Below are 20,264 nucleotides of genomic sequence, written 5' to 3'. Positions count from 1 at the left end.
GTAATATTCATCATAGGTACACTTCAACTATGACACAAAATGAGAAGAAAAAAAATCCAGAAAATCACATTGTTGGATTTTTTATGAATTTATTTGCAAATTATGGTGGAAAATAAGTATTTGGTCACCTACAAACAAGCAAGATTTCTGGCTCTCACAGACCTATAACTTCTTCTTTAAGAGGCTCCTCTGTCCTCCACTCATTACCTGTATTAATGGCACCTGTATGAACGTATCAGTATAAAAGACACCTGTCCACAACCTCAAACAGTCACACTACAAACTCCACTATGGCCAAGACCAAAGAGCTGTCAAAGGACACCAGAAACACAATTGTAGACCTGCACCAGGCTGGGAAGACTGAATCTGCAATAGGTAAGCAGCTTGGTTTGAAGAAATCACCTGTGGGAGCAATTATTAGGAAATGGAAGACATACAAGACCACTGATAATCTCCCTCGATCTGGGGCTCCACGCAAGATCTCACCCCGTGGGGTCAAAATGATCACAAGAACGGTGATCAAAAATCCCAGAACCACACGGGGGGGACCTAGTGAATGACCTGCACAGAGCTGGGACCAAATAACAAAGCTTACCATCAGTAACACACTACGCCGCCAGGGACTCAAATCCTGCAGTGACAGACATTTCCCCCTGCTTAAGCCAGTACATGTCCAGGCCCGCCTGAAGTTTGCTAGAGAGCATTTGGATGATCCAGAAGAAGATTGGGAGAATATTATATGGTCAGATGAAACCAAAATATAACTTTTTGGTAAAAACTCAACTCGTTGTGTTTGGAGGACAAAGAACACCATACCTACTGTGAACATGGGGGTGGAAACATCATGCTTTGGGGCTGTTTTTCTGCAAAGGGACCAGGACGACTGATCCGTGTAAAGGAAAGAATGAATGGGGCAATGTATCGTGAGATTTTGAGTGAAAACCTCCTTCCATCAGCAAGGGCATTGAAGATGAAACGTGGCTGGGTCTTTCAGCATGACAATGATCCCAAACACACTGCCCGGGCAACGAAAGAGTGGCTTCGTAAGAAGCATTTCAAGGTCCTGGAGTGGCCTAGCCCATCTCCAGATCTCAACCCCATAGAAAATCTTTGGAGGGAGTTGAAAGTCCGTGTTGCCCAGCAACAGCCCCAAAACATCACTGCTCTAGAGGAGATCTATATGGAGAAATGGGCCGAAATACCAGCAACAGTGGATGAAAACCTTGTGAAGACTTACAGAAAACGTTTGAGCTCTGTCATTGCCAACAAAGGGTATATAAAAGTATTGAGAAACTTTTGTTATTGACCAAATACTTATTTTCCACCATAATTTGCAAATAAATTCATAAAAAAAACCTACAATGTGATTTTCTGGATTTCTTTTCTCATTTTGTCTGTCATAGTTGAAGTGTACCTATGATGAAAATTACAGGCCTCTCATCTTAAGTGGGAGAACTTGCACAATTGGTGGATGACTAAATACTTTTTTGCCCCACTGTATATACTCTTCATGATTGAAATCATGTATTTTCTATACAATACATTTATATGCAGATTATACACTTATGCACTAGCACCATAGACAAAACCTCACAATAAATCAAACATGAAGGTTTAATAGGAGAATCCACAACTCATCCCTGATTTTATTTTATTTAAAAAAAAGCTTATATCACCCGCAGTGGCATAAGGTCATTGACATACATCACAGAACAAAGACGGTATAAAATACATTACTGCCATCTGGAGGAACTGTGTTAAACAACATTCAGTACCAATATGAAAAATTCAGGGTTCAGGGAAAAATGAGGAACATCTTACCTCTAAACAAAAAACAAGTTGTTTCCCTGTAAATGTACAAAACTGAGATGTAAAATTAGCTTTATATGACTTGCTTTAAAAAGGGTCTTATCACTAAATCGTAAAAATGTATATAGTCTAGTTCAACCTGAAAAATCTATTATACATGTGTAACATTGAAAACATCGAAATAGTTTTTTGGCCTTTGTTGCATTCAGAAGGATACAGCAACCCAGACTAATTTCACCACAACCATTATTTGTGCTGCAACTCCATCACAGTGGTTATTTATTTTATTAAGAATGCTGCTGTTCTATGTGATAATACTGGTAAGGACAATTTCCCAATGAGGCAACCAATGGTGAGCAAGCAATTTGTTTCAAAGCTCCTTTACTGGGGTAACCCAAACCATATAAACACAAAGGTAAGCAATGATCTTGCTACTATACAATAGGATACTTTTACACGAAGATAAAATGTTAGGTCACTGTGGCATTAGATGCCTGACGTTATATTTGGATGTGTCGTGATACGTGGTCATAGGTTTGTCTGCTATGCCACATGTTCCTACTCCCACCTTGCCGTTTACACTCTCCGGCGATGCAAATATACTCCTCTTCACCTGCAACAGACAATGGAAATCTCAGTAAGACTATTTGTGATGGTACTTCTCCTGCGAAAAAGCAACAGCTGAAAATGTGCAAATAACATTTGAAAAGATACTTAGTTTAACACGAAGCACAGACAGTCATTTTGATTTCATATTAATTTAAAATGGTAATACCTCTGCAATTTTAAGTCTTGTCCCCCTCCATCCTTAAATAGACTTATTTAGGAATATTCAGCACAATGACTGTTAGAATTTTGATTACAAACAGATCGTGTTATAAGCAGTCTTAGGAAGACATGTCATTTTCCTTTTGCCCTTCCTTCACATGAGAGTTCGCTGCCCATCTGATTATAGCCCATTGAAACTACAGCTAAACTCTATCTAAACCAACTTCACATATAGACATTTTAATTTACTTAACTAGGCAAGTCAGTTAAGAACAAATTCTTATTTACAATGACGACCTACACTGGCCAAACCCGGACGACGCTGGGCCAATTGTGTGCCGCCCTATGGGACTCCCAATCATGGCCGGTTGTGATACCGCCTGGATGTAACCTAAACACAACATTAAATTGACAGAAGTCTGATGGGTGACAATTATCAATTGTCAATGAAGAAACTGATGAACAGCGAGGCATGTGTAATTGACAAAGAGAAGAGCTTACCAAAAAGCTACTTTTCCAAATCATCTTATAGAGAGGTTCATGCAGCTTAGATTAATATTACCCATCAGAGGGCATATCTAACTTTTCACAAAACTAAAATTTGAGTGGATGGGCTTCTAAAGCTAACTTTTCCCATGAATAACTAAGAATCCATGCTTTCAATCCATGCTTTCAACATGTGAGCACTCCCTGTGATTGGTAACATGACACTTAAAATATGCTATTCTGTTCTTTTAAAATGCATTGTCTTAGGATCATGTTTCTTAAAGGCCCAGTGCAGTTCAAAAGTGCTTTCCCTTTGTTTTATATACATTTCTGAACTATGAGGATGAAATAATACTGTGAAAATTATACTGCCCTTTTAGCGTAAGAGCTGTTTGAAAAGACCACCTGAAACTTCAGACTGTTTTGGTGGGATGGAGTTTTGGCCTGCCTGGTGACATCAACAGGCAATAAATTAGTTAATCAACCAATACGAAAGAGTTCCAAACCTCTCTGCCAATAACAGCTAATTTCTAGTTTTCCCCTCCCACTCAGACATAACTAGCAAAATTATTTCTTGAGAAATTGTTCTTTTTGAAAATTTTAACTGAAATCACAGTAAGATCGTTAATGAATTATTTGACAACGAGGTAAAAATGGCTGCATTGGACCTTTAAGACATGCCAAAAAAAAGATTTCTTTGCGATGGATATAACACTGAATTGTGGCGTTTTAGTTTTTAATGTACAGGAACTCAAGTCTGTTTGTTCACCTGACCTAGAATATCTCAATCATATGCCGACCGCGTTACCTCCTGAGAGAATTCTCTTCGGTCATCGTCACAGCCGTGTATATTGCCTCTCAAGCCGATACCATGACGGCTCTCAAGCAACTCAAACTGGAAACCGCATATCCTGAGACCGCATTTATTGTAGCTGCATTTATAAAGCAAATCTGAGGAAAACACTAGCAAAGTTATATCAACACGTCGCCCACTCCAATCTCGCTTCAAAAACTATCGACCATTGCTACTCTCCCTTCGGGGTCGGCTACAAGTCATGCTCCACCCTCCCTTCGGCAAATCAGATCACACCTACATCCTGCGCCTCCCTTCCTATAGGCAGAAACTCAAACAGGAAGTACCCGTGGTAAGGTCTGTTCAATCGGAATCCATGCTTCAAGATTGATTTGATCACATGGACTGGGATATGTTCCAGGTTGCCTCTGAGAATAACATTGACACGGTGACTGAGTTCGTCAGGAAGTGTATAGGGGATGTTGTTCCCACTGTGACAATTAAAACCTATTCAAACCAAAAACCGTGGTAAGATGGCAAGACACCTTCTTCACCCGCTTCGAGGGAAACAGTGGGTCAACACTGCTTCTGTGGACTGTGAGCTCTCGTTCTCCATGGCCAACGTGAGTAAGACATTTAAGCATGTTAACCCTCGCAAGGCTGCTGGCCCAGACGGCATCCCTTGTCGTGTCCACAGAGCATGCACAAACCCAGTCTATTGTCCCCACTTGCTTCAAGACATCGACCATTGTTCTTGTAACCAAGAAAGCAAAAGTAACTAAATTATTATTATCCAGCTGCACTCACTTCTGTCATCTTGAAGTGCTTTGAGAGGCTAGTTAAGGATCATATCAACACCTTAAACAACACCCTAGACACACTGCAATTTGCATATCGCCCCAATAGATCCACGGATGACGCAATCATCATTGCACTGGACACTGCCCTATCCCATCTGGACAAGAGGAATACCTATGTAAGAATGCTGTTCATAGACTACAGCTCAGCATTCAACACCATAGTACCCACCAAGCTCATCATTCTTTGACAAGCCAACCCCAGGTGGTAAAGGTAGGCAACAACATCGCCACTACACTGATCCTCAACACCAGGGCCCCCAAAAGGGTGCGTACTCAGCCCCCTCCTGTTCCAACTCAAAAATCAAGTTGACAGACAACAGTGGTAGGCTTGATTACCAACAAATACAAGACAGCATACAGGGAGGTGGTGAGGGCCCTGGGGGAGTGGTGCCAGGAAAATATCCTCCCTTCAACAAAACGAAGGAGCTGATCGTGGACTTCAGGGGATAGCAGAGGGAGCACACCCCCATCCACATCGACGGGGCCACAGTGGAGGTGGTGAAAAGCTTCAAGTTCCTCAGCGTACACGTAACTGACAATCTGAAATGGTCCACACAGATAGTGTGGTGAATTTCTTCTGGCGGCTGAAGAAATTTGGCTTGGCCCCCAAGATCCTCACAAACTTTTACAGATGCACCATTGAGATCACAGCCTGGTACGCAGTCTGCCCAATAGAGCACCAGGGGCACACTGCCTGCGCTCCAGGACATTTACAGCACCCGGTGTCACAGAAAGAACAAGGAGATCGTCAAGGACCTCAGCCAACCAAGCCATGGCCTGTTCACCCCGTTACCATCCAGAAGGCGGGGTCAGTACAGGTGCATCAAAGCTGGGGCTGAGAGACTGGAAAAATAGCTTCTATCTCAAGGCCATCAGATTGTTAGACAGTGACAACTAGCCAGCCCCCTGAATTTTAGTCACCATCACTAGACGGCTAACACCTGGGCACTCTACCATACACCTTAGAGGCTGCTGCCCTATGTACATAGTCATGGAACACTGGTCACTTAAAAAAATGTTTACATACTGTTTTACCCACTTCACACACACACACACACACACACACACACTCGTCAAGGCATATTCTATTTAACTATTGCTGTACATATACTATTCTTCAGATGTACTACATATTCTATCGATATTGTCTCTTCATCCCATACCCACTAATACCACAGCATTGCTTGTCCTAATATTGCTTAATTCCATTCTTTTACTTTTTAGATGTGTGTATTATTGTGTATTGTTAGCTGCACTGTATTTCGCTACACCCTCAATAACATCTGCTAAATATGTGAATGCAACCAATAACCTTTGATTTGATTTAGAACAAACTAATGAAAATGCTTTTGTATTCTTTTGGGGGAAAATGCATATTCCAATGTTACCTAAGATCTTCATAAACACAACCAATAGAATATACGAAATGTATTTATTAGACTGTTAGAATGTTATTGGCTCAAAACGGGATGGCTCAAGGCCCGGAATTTCTAGTGTGTAAAGTAGATGAATATGCGAATGAATGAATATACCTGTCCTTTCTTGTTCTTGTTATAGGCCTTGTTGTTAAAACTCTGCCACTTGGATTTCTGGTCTTCTCGCTCCTGTTCCAGTTCCTTCATCCTCAGCACCTTCTTCTGGGCCTTCTTCTTCTTGTACTCCCTCTGGTCTGCTATCTGCTCTTTCCTGTCATGGCACACACACCCACACACAAAGTTACTATTTTAGATCAGCCTTGGACTCTTCTGGACATCAAGAACTGGAAACAAGGGAAATTCCTGACCCAACACAGGACCTATTTTATTAACATATACGTTGTCTCTCCTACCTGGACTTGGATTTCCCGTCTTCCTCAGAGTGCTTGCCCTCCTCGGCAGGCTTGAGGTTCTGCAGTGGCACCACCTCTGCGTTCCCGTAGCCGGAGAAGGTGATGGCCGCCGTGCCATTCTCGCCGTCTATCTCCTCAATCTCAGCTTCATACACCCTGTCAAAGAATCCCGGCTGTAAGCAGGTGAGTACAAGCAAGACAAGCCCTACTACACAATTATAAAGAATGACAGATTCTGAGAGTTTCTGTTATTGTTCTTATTCATGGGCTAGACCCTTCTTGCAAAATAGTCTTGTCATGTCTATCACTGCTTCACTGAACAAATACATTTGAATAGTGTATGTCAAATGAAGTCAAGACCCTATATGTGCAAGCAAGACAAACAAAGATGACATTGTACAATTGGTAAATTAACAGTTGAATATTCAGGTTGACTATGGACTGAGGAGCTTCTGGGTGATACTCACTGTCCATCCTGACTCCACACAGTCATACACCTGTCCCCAACGCTCCACCTATGTTTCAGGGGGGCTGCATCTGAGCTGTTGGCAGTAGCAGTACCTTCGGAGGGCTGCGACGTCAGGAGGTCTTTTGTTAAGTCTATGACTTCCTGTGAAGGATACGTAATTGAGGTCATTCAATTGCTGGATAATAATCGCATTTGAAAACAGACACACTAAGAAACATATTGACACTCAATGATGTAAAAATTATGTAAAATCTAAAATGTTCATGGCCGATACAGGTGACAGATGGCTAACTAGTTACCGATAAGTCTTTCTGTAATTTGAGAAGGTCTTCATTTTCAGGGTCGGTTGATAAGGCGGCTTCCACTTGTTGCAACTGTGCTTTGTAGCTGCCCAACTGTTTCAACAAATCCTCTGACATCTGAAAATTCACAATGAAAGAGGGGCGGGGGGGTAAAACGATAGTTGAAACAAAGCAATGATAGCAAATAACACATAGCCCAATAACATCATTAAGTGTTGCACATCATAGAGAATTGCTACTAGAGGTCAACAGATCATGATTCTCAACGCCGATACCGATTATTGGAGGACCAAAAAAAGCAGATATTTGTAATAATGACAATTACAACAATACTGAATGAACACTTTTATTTGAACTTAATATAAAATACATAACATATATTTAGTCAGAAATAAATAATGAAACAGTTTCAATTTGGTTTAAATGTTGCAAAAACAGTGTTGGAGAAGAAAGTAAAAGGGCAATATGGGCCATGTAAAAAAGCTAACATTTAAGTCCCTTGCTCCGAACATGAGAACATATGAAGCTGGTGGCTCAATATTCCCAGTTAATAAGTTTTAGGTTGTAGTTATTATAGGAATTATGACACGTCAACTATCTCTCTCTATACCATTTGTATTTCATATACATATGACTATTGGATGTTCTTATAGGTACTTTATTATTGCCAGCCTAATCTCGGGAGTTGATAGGCTTGAAGTCATAAACAGCGCTGTGCTTCAAGCATTGCTAAGAGCTGCTGGCAAACGCAGTAAAGTGCTGTTTGAATGAATGCTTACGAGCCTGCTGCTGCTTACCATCGCTCAATCAGCCTGCTCTATCAAATCATAGACTTAATTATAATAAACACACAGAAATATGACCCTTAGGCGATTAATATGGTCAAATACAGAAACCATCATTTCGAAAAAACAAAACGTTTATTCTTTCAGTGAAACACAGAACCGTTCCGTATTTTATCGAACAGGTGGCAACCCCAAGTCTAAATATTGCTGTTACATTACACAACCGTCAATGTTACGTCATAATTATGTAAAATTCTGGCAAATTAATTACGGTCACATAGTTCACAACGAGCCAGGCGGCCAAAACAGTTGCATATACTATGACACAATTTCCCTAGTCAATATTGGCTGCTAACATGAATTTCTTTTAACTAAATATGCAGGTTTAACAAATTTACTTCAGTGTATTGATTTTAAGAAAAGGCATTGATGTTTATGGTTAGATACATTTGTGCAACGACTGTGCTTTTTTCACGAATGCGCTTTTGTTAAATCATCACCTGTTTGGCGAAGTTGAAGTAGGCTGTGATTCAATGATATATTAACAGGCAGCGCATTGATTATATGCAATGCAGGACAAGCTAGTTAACTTAGTAATATCATCAACCATGTGTAGTTAACTAGTGTTAACAATGTGAAGATTGATTGTTTTTTTTATATATAAGATAAGTTTAATGCTAGCTAGCAAAGTACCTTGGCTTCTTGCAGCCACAAGGTCCTTTTTACGCTGCACTCGCATAACAGGTGGTCAGCCTGCCACAGTTTCCTCAAGAATTGCAATGTAATTGGCCTTAATCGGCATCCAAAAAGGCAGATTATCCATTGTTATGAAAACTTGAAAATCAGCCCCAATTAAATCGGTCGACCTCTAATTGTTACGTTACCTAACAAAGGGCAAAAGGGCTCTGTGGATAAAAGCTGTTTAGCTTTCATACCAGCTGTGTGATCAAGCTGTCCGTAGCCAATGTGAGCAAGACCTTTAAGCAGGTCAACATCCATGAAGCCGCAGTGCCAGACGGATTACCAAGATGTGTGCGAGCCAACTGGCAAATGTTTTCACTGACATCGTCAACCTCTCCCTGACCGAGTCTGTAATACCTACATATGTTTCAAACAGACCACCATAGTCCCTGTACCAAAGAAAGCGAAGGTAACATGCCTAAGTGATTACTGTCCCATACTGTCCCAACAGATCCACAGATCTCAAATCGCACTCCACACTGCCCTTTCCCACCTGGACAAAAGGAATACCTATGTGAGAATGCTGTTCATTGACTACAGCTCAGCGTTCAACACTATAGTGCCTACAAAGCTCATCAAGCTAAAAGACCCTGGGACTAAACACTTCCCTCTGCAACTGGATCCTGGACTTCCTGACGGGCAGCCCCAGGTGGTAAGGTTAGGCAACAACACATCTGCCAAGCTGATCCGCAACACTGGGGCCTCTCAGGGGTCCGTGTTTAGTCCTGTAATCCCTGTTCATCCACTGCATGGCCAAGCAAGACTCCAACACCATCAACTTTGCTGACGACAACAGTGGTAGGCCTGATCACCGACAACAATGAGACAGCCTATAGGGAGGCGGTCAGAGACCTGGCAGTGTGGTGCGAGGACAACAACCTCTCCCTCAATGTGATACAGACAAAGGAGCTGATCGTGGACTATAAGAAAAGGAGGGCCGAACAGGCCTGCATTAACATGGACGAGACTGAAGAGGAATGCATCGAGAGTTTCAAAGTCCTTGGTCTCCACATCACCAACAAACTATCATGGTCCAAACACACTAAGACAGTTGTGAAGAGGGCACAACAACACCTTTTCCCCCTTAGGCCTGAAAAGATTTGGCATGGGTCCCCAGATCCTCAAAAGTTTTACAGCTGCACCATCAAGAGCATCACCGCCTGATATGGCAACTACTCGGCATCTGAACGTAAGGCGCTAGAGGGTAGTGAGTACATCACTGGGGCCAAACTTCCTAACATCCAGGACCTATATACTAGGCGATGGGTGTCAGAGAAAGGCCCCAAAAAAACGTCAAAGAATCCAGTCACCCAAGTGGTAATTCTCTCCACTACCGCCCAGCAAGCGGTAATGAGACGCCAAGTCTAGGATCAAAAGGCTCCTTAACAGTTTCTACTCCCAATAAGACTGGTGAACAATTAATCAAATGGCCACCTGGACAATTTACATGGACCCTCCTTTGTTTTTACACTGCTGCTACTCGCCATCTATCGTCTATGCATAGTCACAAATTACCTCGATTAACTTGTACCCCTGCATACAGCATCATTATTGTTATTTCTTGAACTGCATTGTTGGTTATGGGCTTGTAAGTAATAATTTAATGGTTAGGTAATTACCTGGTAGGTACCTGTTGTATTCGGCACGTGACAAATAACATTTTATATAGGAAAGGGCCTTCCCCAAACTGTTGCCACAAAGTTGGAAGCACAGAATAGTCTAGAATATCATTGTATGCTGTAGCGTTAAAATGTCCCTTCACCGGAACTAAGGGGCCTCACCCGAACTATGAAAAACAGTGCCAGACCATTATTCCTCCTCCACCAAACCTTAATCAGAAAGGTAGCGCTCTCCTGGCATCCGCGAAACCCAGATTTGTCCGCCAGACTGCCAGAAGGTGAAGCGTGATTCCTCACGCCAGTGAACGAGTTTCCACTGCTCCAGTCCAATGGTGGCGAGCTTTACACCACTCCAGCCAACGCTTGGCATTGCACATGGTGATCTTAGGCTTGTCTGCGGCTGCTTGGCCATGGAGACCCATTTCATGAACAGTTTTTGTGCGGACGTTGCGTCGGTAGAGTGTTGCAACCGAGGACAGACGATTTTGACCGGGGCAGCTCTAGCAGGGTAGAAATTTGACAATCTCACTTGTTGGAAAGGTGGCATCCTATGACTATGCCATTTGACAGACACTGAGCTCTTCAGTATGGGCCATTCTACTGACAATGTTTGACTGTGGAGATTGCATGGCTGTGTGCTTGATTTTATAAGCTGGTCAGCTGCGTATACGGGTGTGGCTGAAATAGTCGAATAAACTAATTTGAAGGGGTGCCTGCATACTTTTGGACATGTGTAGCTACACAACAAATTCCAGCTGGCTAGTTAGCTTAATTGGCTATCTAGCGTAGCTAGTTACATTTCGGTGGAGGGTTAACACATTTTCAGCACTCGGTTCTCAGGTAACTAACGTTAGTTCTCTTTATTTCCTTACTCTGACAGGTATCAAATATAGCTATCGACTTACAAATACATTTCAAATAGGCATCGCTAGCAAGAATGTCAGCTAACTAAAGTTACCGCGAGATAGCTAACGTTAGTTAATCAGTAGGCCATCGCCACAACAGTGACAGCTGGCATCCAGTGCCATTTTTGCAAAAGAAAACACATTCAAAACGGCTAAATGTTCATTAATAATCTTACCTTTCTGTATTTGTTTCAACTGAATAAATACGAACATTCAGAGTTTACTGAAATAGGTTCTCATAAATCAGCAAAAATAAATCTTAAAAATAAACCGGAAATGTCGATTATTTCTTATAACATGTTATTCTCGCGATAATAGTCTGCCAAAGTGTCATTTCGCTCATTGTCAGCAGATGGGGCTTTATCCCGATAAATTATGTCCCTGGTACTTAAAATGGACACTTGGTATTTGAATCGACATCCTAACGAATTCACTGTAAATGTCAACTGACTGTAACTCATAGGGTACGTTCGTAAATTGCCTCCAGTGTGTCGGTCGTTCAATCTTTTCCGTTCGTAAATTAAGAGTGTTTCACTCTCGGTGTACACACTGAACGCTCTGGATGAGGAGTAGGTTTGATCAGAGCGTTCTGACCTCACAACAGCACTCAAGCTAACTCGCTAAATTTGGCTAGTTTTATATCTACTTCCAGACACAAATGAGTAACACAACGAGAGAACACCTCACGCTTACCCGAGCAGAGGTGGTCAGGCTGTTTCCATGTTACCTAGAGCATTGGTGACTAACTGCAGCTGACTATGGACACCGATCATATTCAGCGGTGTTGTGTGTATATAAATGCATCAATTATTCTGCGCTCTGGCACATTCAGACAACAGTGCTCAGAAGTCGGAGTAAATAGCCAGAGTGAATTTACGAACGCACAGTTATTCAATAATATGTTGGGTGCGTTCATATTCTATTTGGAGTGCCAGAGTGCGCTCTGGGCGTTTGGAATTGTCAGATTGTCCGTTTGTAAATTGTGTTTCGCTCCAGGAGCACCCAATTGTAACTGGCTAAAGTTGACTCGCTTGCTAGTAGCTACCTCCAGAGCACCTTACTCTGACCATTTTACTCCACTAGCAGAGCTGGTTATGCTGTTTTCATGTCATCTAGAACGTTTTTTTGCCTACGTTTACTGACACCGGTCATATTTGACCAGTTTTGCAGGTTCGTAAATTCATAAATTATTCTGCACACTTAGACGTGAGTACTCTAAAGTCGGATTAGATAGCCAGAGTGAATTTACAAACGCACCATTAAATAAGAGCCGTCAGTATGTCTTCAACAAGTCATATCGGGGCTCGTTCGTAAATTGCCTCCGGTGTGTCTGTTACGTTTAGTAAATTCAGAGCATTGTCTGTTCATAAATTCAGAGCGTTTTGCTCTCATAGTGTTCATAGCGCACACTGGACGTTCTGGCTGAGGAGAATGGTTTACTGACAAGTCATATTCAATGGGTGTTGCAAATTAATCAATTATTCTGTGCTCTGGCACATGCAGAAGAGAGTGCTCTGAAATCGGAGTAGATTAGAGCGCATAATAATATATGAAGCTATTATTTAGGCCTACTGTTTGCAGCAATTAATTTAGGCTACTTGCTGTCATTAGCATTTTTTTTTTACATAAAAATAAGTAATTTACAAGACTGCTCATATCCAGAGAGACTTACAGGAGCCATTAGGGTTAAGTGCCTTGCTCAAGGGCAAATCAACAGATTTTTCACCTTGTCGGCTCGGGGATTATTGGATTAACTCAAGGTTCCTAGCGTCTCCACCGAGCCAGGTACATCTGCTTTGAGTTTCAATGCACCATATTACTGGAACAAAATTCAAAATGCATTTAATCTTAATGTTCTGGTGCCCCTTCGGACAATTTCAAGTATTGATTGGGGACTTATTTGTGGAGTAATGTAACTGTTTTTCTGGGTGATTTGTGATGGTTTATTTGTGCTTCCCATGACTGTGTTTTTGTATATGAATGTGTATATACAGTGCATTCGGAGAGTATTCAGACCCCTTGACTTTTTCCACATTTTGTTACGTTATAGCCTTATAATAAAAATCTATTCAATAGTTTTTGAATCTACACACAATACCACATAATCGCAAAGCAAAAACAGGTTTTTAGACACGTTTATCATATTTACATAAGTATTCAAACCCTTTACTCAGTACTTTGTTGAAGCACCTTCGGGAATGATTACAGCCTTGAGTCTTCTTGAGTATGATGCTACAAGCTTGGCACACCTGTATTTGGGGAGATTCTTCCAATATTTTCTGCAGATCCTCTCAAGCTCTGACAGGTTGAATGGGGAGTGTTGCTGCACAGCTATTTTTCAGGCCTCTCCAGAGATGTTTGATCGGGTTCAAGTCCAGGTTATGGCATGTTGACTCAGGGACCTTGAAAGACTTGTCCCGAAGCCATTCCTGCGTTGTCTTGGCTGTGTGCTTTGGGCCGTTGTCCTGTTGGAAGATTAACCTTCGCTCCGAAGCAGGTTTTCATCAAGGATATGTCTGTACTTGGCTCTGTTCATCTTTCCCTTGATCCTGACTAGTCTTCCAGTCCCTGCCGCTGAAAAACGTCCCCACAGCATCCCCAAGGCATTTCGTTTTTTGGTTTTGAATAAATTAGCAAAAATGTCTAAAAACCTATTTTCGCTTTGTCATTATGGGGTATGGCATGTAGATTGATGAGGGGGAAAAAATGTAATACATTTTAGAAGGCTGTAACAAAATGTGGAAAAAGTGAAGTATCTGAATACTTTCCGAAAGCACTGTATATATATTAGTTTGGGTTCAATGTGTATATTTGTGTTTTATATACAGGGTGCATTTGTAAAAGCGACCCAGGTTTCAATAGGTCTTTCCTGTTAAAATAAAGGTTAAATAAATAAAAAATATATATATATATATTGGAACCAGTGACCTTTCGGTTACTGGATCAACAAAGCCTCCTTCACTCACGCCGCCAAACTTACCCTCGTAAAACTGACTGTCCTACCGATCCTCGACTTAGGCGATGTCATCTACAAAATAGCTTCAAATACTCTACTCAGCAAACTGGATGCAGTCTATCACAGTGCCATCAGTTTTGTTACCAAATCACCTTATACCACCTACCACTGCGACCTGTATGATCTAGTCGGCTGGCCCTCGCTACATATTCGTCGCAAGACCCACGGGCTCCAGGTCATCTATAAGTCTAAGTTAGGTAAAGCTCCGCCTTATCTCAGTTCACTGGTCACGATAACAACACCCACCCGTAGCACACGTTCCTGCAGGTATATCTCACTGATTATCCCCAAAGCCAACACTTAATTTGGCCGCCTTTCCTTCCAGTTCTCTACTGCCAGTGACTGGAACGAATTGCAAAAATCGCTGAAGTTGGAGACTTATTTCCCTCACCAATTTTAAACATCAACTATCTGAGCAGCTAACCGATCGCTGCAGCTGTACATAGTCAATCTGTAAATAGCCCACCCAATCTACCTACCTCATCCCCTTTTTATTTTATTTACTTTTCTGCTCTTTTGCACACCAGTATTTCTACTTGCACATCATCTGCTCATTTATCACTCCAGTGTTAATCTGCTAAATTGTAATGATTCACTCCTATGGCCTATTTATTGCCTACCTCATGCCTTTTGCACACACTGTATATAGACTTTATTTTTCTACTGTGTCATTGACTTGTTTATTGTGTTATTGGCTTGTTTATTGTTTACTCCATGTGTAACTCTGTGTTGTTGTCTGTGTCACACTGCTTTGCTTTATCTTGGCCAGGTCGCAGTTGCAAATGAGAACTTATTCTCAACTAGAATACCTGGTTAAATAAAGGTGAAATAAAATATATAAATAAAACACTCTTAACCACTAGGCTACCCGAGATTATGAAATAAGATTACTGATATCTCATGTGGTTTATTAATAAACACTAGTCTAGACGTAGTCACAACATTTAAAAAATATATAGATATATCTGGAGAATATTTGGAATGACAAGGTATTTTGTCAATGTACAATTTGGAAAGCAACAATGAAACTCTTCTGTAGCTCCGATAGTAATTGAACCCCGCCCATTATTCCCAACAAGATATACTGACTAGGGAGATGAGGCTCACCACCATATAAAAAGCGGCAATCCCCTTCTCTGCCACATACATAACTGCTTCACCAACTACTGTTTCAGTGGCAGAGAAATATAATCCTGTCGATGCTATTCCATGCACAACGTGGGACAATTTGAAGTGATTGAAGCTCGAAGGAAGAGGATAACGAATTACCACTTTTTTCCTGAATGTGTAAATGGAGAAAATTACATTTTTGGATGCTGGAAAACAAAGGAGTAAAACCACATTTTGAGATTATTTGTATGTGAGATTGTTGATATGACATTTTCCCCAGTGGGCAAAAATTAAAGGCTACGTTATCGTGGGACGCTTAATTAACGAAGGTGCCATAATAGTGGATTGGTTGACTTGTCTTATAAGGACCCCAACTTCAACCTTATGGGGTGTGATAACTTGACCAACAGCAACAAGACTTTGCCTGGCAGGTTCCCTTACACTGTGCAGACTTCTGTGCCTCTGACAATACTGGTGGGTATCCTTATTCTCCTCACAGTGTTCGGTAATGTCCTAGTGGTCATCGCTGTGTTCACCAGCCGAGCCCTAAGAGCCCCTCAGAACTTGTTTTTAGTGTCCTTAGCATGTGCAGACATTCTAGTGGCCACTCTGGTGATGCCCTTTTCTCTGGCTAATGAACTGATGGGATATTGGTACTTTGGTCAAGTGTGGTGTGAGATCTACCTGGCACTGGATGTTCTGTTCTGCACCTCGTCGATCACGCATCTGTGTGCCATAAGTCTGGACAGATACTGGTCAGTCACTCAAGCCATTGAGTACAACTCGAAAAGGACACCACGCAGGATCAAATGTATAGTTTTATTTGTGTGGGTGCTGGCTGCCATTATATCATTCCCACCTCTCATTTCAATGGAGAAGGAAGGGGCCAAAGAGGAGGGTCCCACATGTAAGATCAATGAGGAGAAGTGGTACATCATATTTTCCAGCACCGCCTCATTCTTCGCCCCCTGTGTGATCATGATTCTGGTCTACGTTCGAATTTACCAGGTTGCAAAGAATAGAACCAGGGCCCCTCCGGGTGAAAGGAGAAGGGGAAACAATAATCCAGATAAAAGTCAGTATGGCTTAGTTCAGCAGGACCCCCTGGAGAGAAGGAACAGAGAAGGAGGTAGAGATGGAGTGGAGGAGGTCAATGGAATCGACATGGGGGAAGAGTGCTCCTCGTCTGATGGGAATGAGAACCAGTGCTCCATCAAAATGAAGCTGAGAAAGGGTAAGACCAAAGTGAGTCAGGTGAAACTAGAAGACCCGTCCCCTAAAGATTATGATGCACAGCAGTGTGTGAAAGTGAGCCGGTGGAAAGGAAGGCAGAACAGAGAGAAGCGCTTCACCTTTGTTCTGGCTGTGGTCATGGGAGTGTTTGTTGTCTGCTGGTTCCCCTTCTTCTTCACGTACACACTCACCGCCATATGTGAGTCCTGCTGTGTCCCTGAGACATTGTTCAATTTCTTCTTCTGGTTCGGATACTGCAATAGCTCACTGAATCCAGTCATTTACACTATTTTCAACAATGACTTCAGGAGGTCTTTCAAAAAGATCCTTTGCAAGAAGGATAGACGAGGGCTATGAATATACTTTTTTTGGACTAGCTACTGTTTCTTGTCTGAATACAGATTTAATTGTTTACAAGTTGGAGTCATGTACAGTTTCTCATGGAAAGAAAATATACCTATTGGGAAATACTTATATCATTAATTTTGTACATGTGTGTCAATGTACAATAGTTGTGAGATCATTACAATCTTTAATCCCACCACATACATTTAAATCTATTTGACATTCCATGTTTATTACTTCATGCTTATGTAGTGAGGCAGCTGGCTTGTATCTCCATGGAGGATGCTTAATGTTATTATGTAGGCTACAATTCAGTCATGCATAATCGATTAGCTGTGCAGATTTACAGGGAGCATATGTGCGTATAATGAATAAACATATTTAAACATGTATTCAATTTTACAGTATCAGTTTACGTTCGTTGGGGTACCCATTGAGTTTTAGGGGTATTGTTGTACATTAAGTAAATGTTCCAGAAAACAAAAATACTCAAATTTACAACACTGCACTCTAATCGTTTCAATTGTATTCTACTTATTGAATAAGGACAATCATGTTTCAACCACAACTGTGTTTCCTTCATGTACCATATTGCACAGAGGCACAGACCCAGAGGAGCCAACAGAAAGAGAGAACCTGAGTTCCCACAGGGCAACATAGACTGAATCATCTACTGTGTCCTTATCAGTAGAGAGAGGAAACACCATGCCAATAATCCACCCACAATCAACAGATTTTATGGTGTATACTGTATACAGTGTATTATTTTTATAATCTTTCACGCACAGCCTGCCAATATTCATGATGCACATAAAATATATTTTTTAAAGGTGATAACCTCTTTTTCTTTTAAGTAAAACAGTACATTAAGTGATGGATGTTGGATTTCTGCCATTAGAGAGAAGTTAATTATGTTAGTGATGCACACGAGTCACTGCAACCCCTGTCGATGAACCATAGCAAAATTAACTCTATTGCTCATAAATCAAAATATGCATTCAGTTGCCTTCACTTCCCTCTTTCTGGGATCTTGCATTTACTTTATCGCCACCATTTCAGGTATCTTGAAAAAAACAACAACAATAGAGGAACTCTATCGCCTTATCGATGTGACTGAAATAAAACGGGGTTCCCATACTATAACAGTAATTGTTCCGCTTACATTATCACATAAGTGAGAATTATGCAACATGCTGTGGAACTATTCTTAAATTCTTCACACAACATATTCTGTTGCTTATCAGGCTAATCGGACTAGAAATGGTCTCGGTATGAAATAAGCCTTTGTATAAAAACTTATTTGAGACATATTATTACATATTATGACCACGAGCAGGGGAATATAGCACTGAAATCAACACAAAATGGCAGAGAATCAACATGAACATTACATAAAGCCCTATTCGGGAGGGCCACTGGAACATGATAAGTGTATTCTGAGGAGCCATTATCTCCCTGTGTTTCATCGTCTTCTCTCAAGTGGGTGATGAAACTCTCATCAAAACAAATTGCATTGCCTTCAAAAAGCCCCCTCCCACCAAACTACCAGTGAGAACAATGCAAATCAAATGAGAGGGAAAGTATGCCTACAAGGTAATGGCTGGCACAACAATATTGAACACAGCTCAGTTCAGCTCGGCAGAAATAATAATGCTACAGTTGCAGATATCATTAAATCCTTCCCCCAAGTCAAACAAGAAACATATCAAGAGCCAAATGTTATTGGCCCTGCACTCCTAATATTAAGGTGTGTGTAATTGCATTGTGATGTAATATTCACAGCCTTATTTAGGCCGGCCTCAGTGTCAGACAGTTTCTTTGATTAGCATTCTCTTTTCTTCTATGGAAACGTTAGAGGCTTTGAAATTCATTTGCACTGGTTCTTCTAGTGTTATACTGTACAACAGAATTATGGTGTCATTCTCATTATCAGTTTCAATATGTGTTATTTCATTTGAATGTTTTTGCCAGTGAGGAAGGCACACAGTAAAATACACACCATTAGGGATTATCATAACTTAGCTCCAACAGTCCTTTCTCATTCCAATAGATAGAATATGCCTCAGTTGCAGCAGTTCTGCTGTTTAACATTCCTGTGGTACACATACTTGGGTTTAGCCATGTAGCCAGTCTTAAAATACAACAACTATTACTCACCAGTCACCACGGATGTTAAACTAAAGACCCATATTTGATGGATTCCCATGAACCATCTGACATGTCAAATGTACACCACAAAACCCGCTGGGCACAAACTGGTTGAATCAACATTGTTTCAATGTAATTTGTCATCATATTGTGACATGGCATTGGGACATAGCTACTGTTTTTGTGCGTTTTGCTCTTGAAGACCATTAAAAACGAAACGGAAGTGGTCACACTTTCCCATCAGATTAGAGGGAAGATTTGTGTAGTCTGTAGTTTGCACCCCTCTCCCCATTCTGTTCCATCATCCTCCATCATTATCCTCCTGAGGCAGGTGTCAGAGATGAAGGAAATGGATCACTCATTACTTTTTTACATCTAATGTTAAAAGCCCATTCAGTTAGCAAGATAGATTGCCTCCTATCAGAGTAAAGGACCAAGGGAGAGGGCAGGAGAGAGAGAGAGAGAGAGAGACAGATGGAGAGACATAATGAATATATTGCCTGTGAAACTCAGATCCTCTAAAGATGTAATTTGCTTGACTTCCCAAAATCTGCAGAGGATATGGAATATATCCGAAGTCATTAGCATTCATCGTGTTTAGCTTCTGGATGTTCTTAGTTCTTTTAATCAAAATAACAACCAGGAGAATAATGAAGGCATGTGCCATGCATCGCCAGCTGTGCATACATTACAATTAAAAGTTTTGGTTGAGCAGTTTTTAACGGATACTAAAAAGGTTGAATGTGAATGCATGTATATTAATCTCAATTGCTCAAAGTAGTAAGAGGAAATTATGGAAACAAAGACAGTATTTGTTGAACCTTTGACTAGATAAAGCAGTTCTTCCTACAGTTGATAAAAGTAATCCGGTCATCACAGGTAAGTTATGTTCTTTTAAACATATGTGCAAAACAATTATGGCCTTTTAACCTAAAATCACTTTGATTTAGCATAATTTCAACACTGAGTTTATATTTTTCCTGGTTACGCTAGCACTGTAGCGCTATCCTCGTTGCCACACTTTCACACACACATTTTTTCTTCTGG

General features: G+C 41.1%; 2 protein-coding genes across 2 annotated transcripts; one reads left to right on the top strand and one right to left on the bottom strand.

Moving 5' to 3' along the window:
* Positions 1-1,609: 1,609 nt before the first annotated feature.
* On the bottom strand, positions 1,610-11,673 carry LOC135512316 (survival of motor neuron-related-splicing factor 30-like). Its single transcript, XM_064934232.1, has 6 exons — positions 11,542-11,673; positions 7,313-7,432; positions 7,012-7,154; positions 6,545-6,700; positions 6,249-6,402; positions 1,610-2,422 (listed from the first exon to the last, which is right to left on the bottom strand). The coding sequence occupies exons 2-6, from the start codon at positions 7,430-7,432 to the stop codon at positions 2,285-2,287; spliced, it is 711 nt and encodes a 236-aa protein (XP_064790304.1). The 5' UTR covers positions 11,542-11,673; the 3' UTR covers positions 1,610-2,284.
* Positions 11,674-15,572: 3,899 nt separating this feature from the next.
* On the top strand, positions 15,573-17,426 carry LOC135511630 (alpha-2A adrenergic receptor-like). The gene has a single exon (XM_064933115.1). It carries the CDS (start codon positions 15,876-15,878, stop codon positions 17,079-17,081), a length of 1,206 nt encoding a protein of 401 aa, XP_064789187.1. The 5' UTR covers positions 15,573-15,875; the 3' UTR covers positions 17,082-17,426.
* Positions 17,427-20,264: the final 2,838 nt, after the last annotated feature.

The sequence above is a fragment of the Oncorhynchus masou genome, chromosome 24 (genome assembly GCF_036934945.1).
Source record: "Oncorhynchus masou masou isolate Uvic2021 chromosome 24, UVic_Omas_1.1, whole genome shotgun sequence".
In the NCBI taxonomy this organism is placed as follows: Eukaryota; Metazoa; Chordata; class Actinopteri; order Salmoniformes; family Salmonidae; genus Oncorhynchus; species Oncorhynchus masou.
The sequence above is the reverse complement of the archived record's forward strand: the minus strand, read 5'-3'. Positions and strand labels throughout refer to the sequence as shown.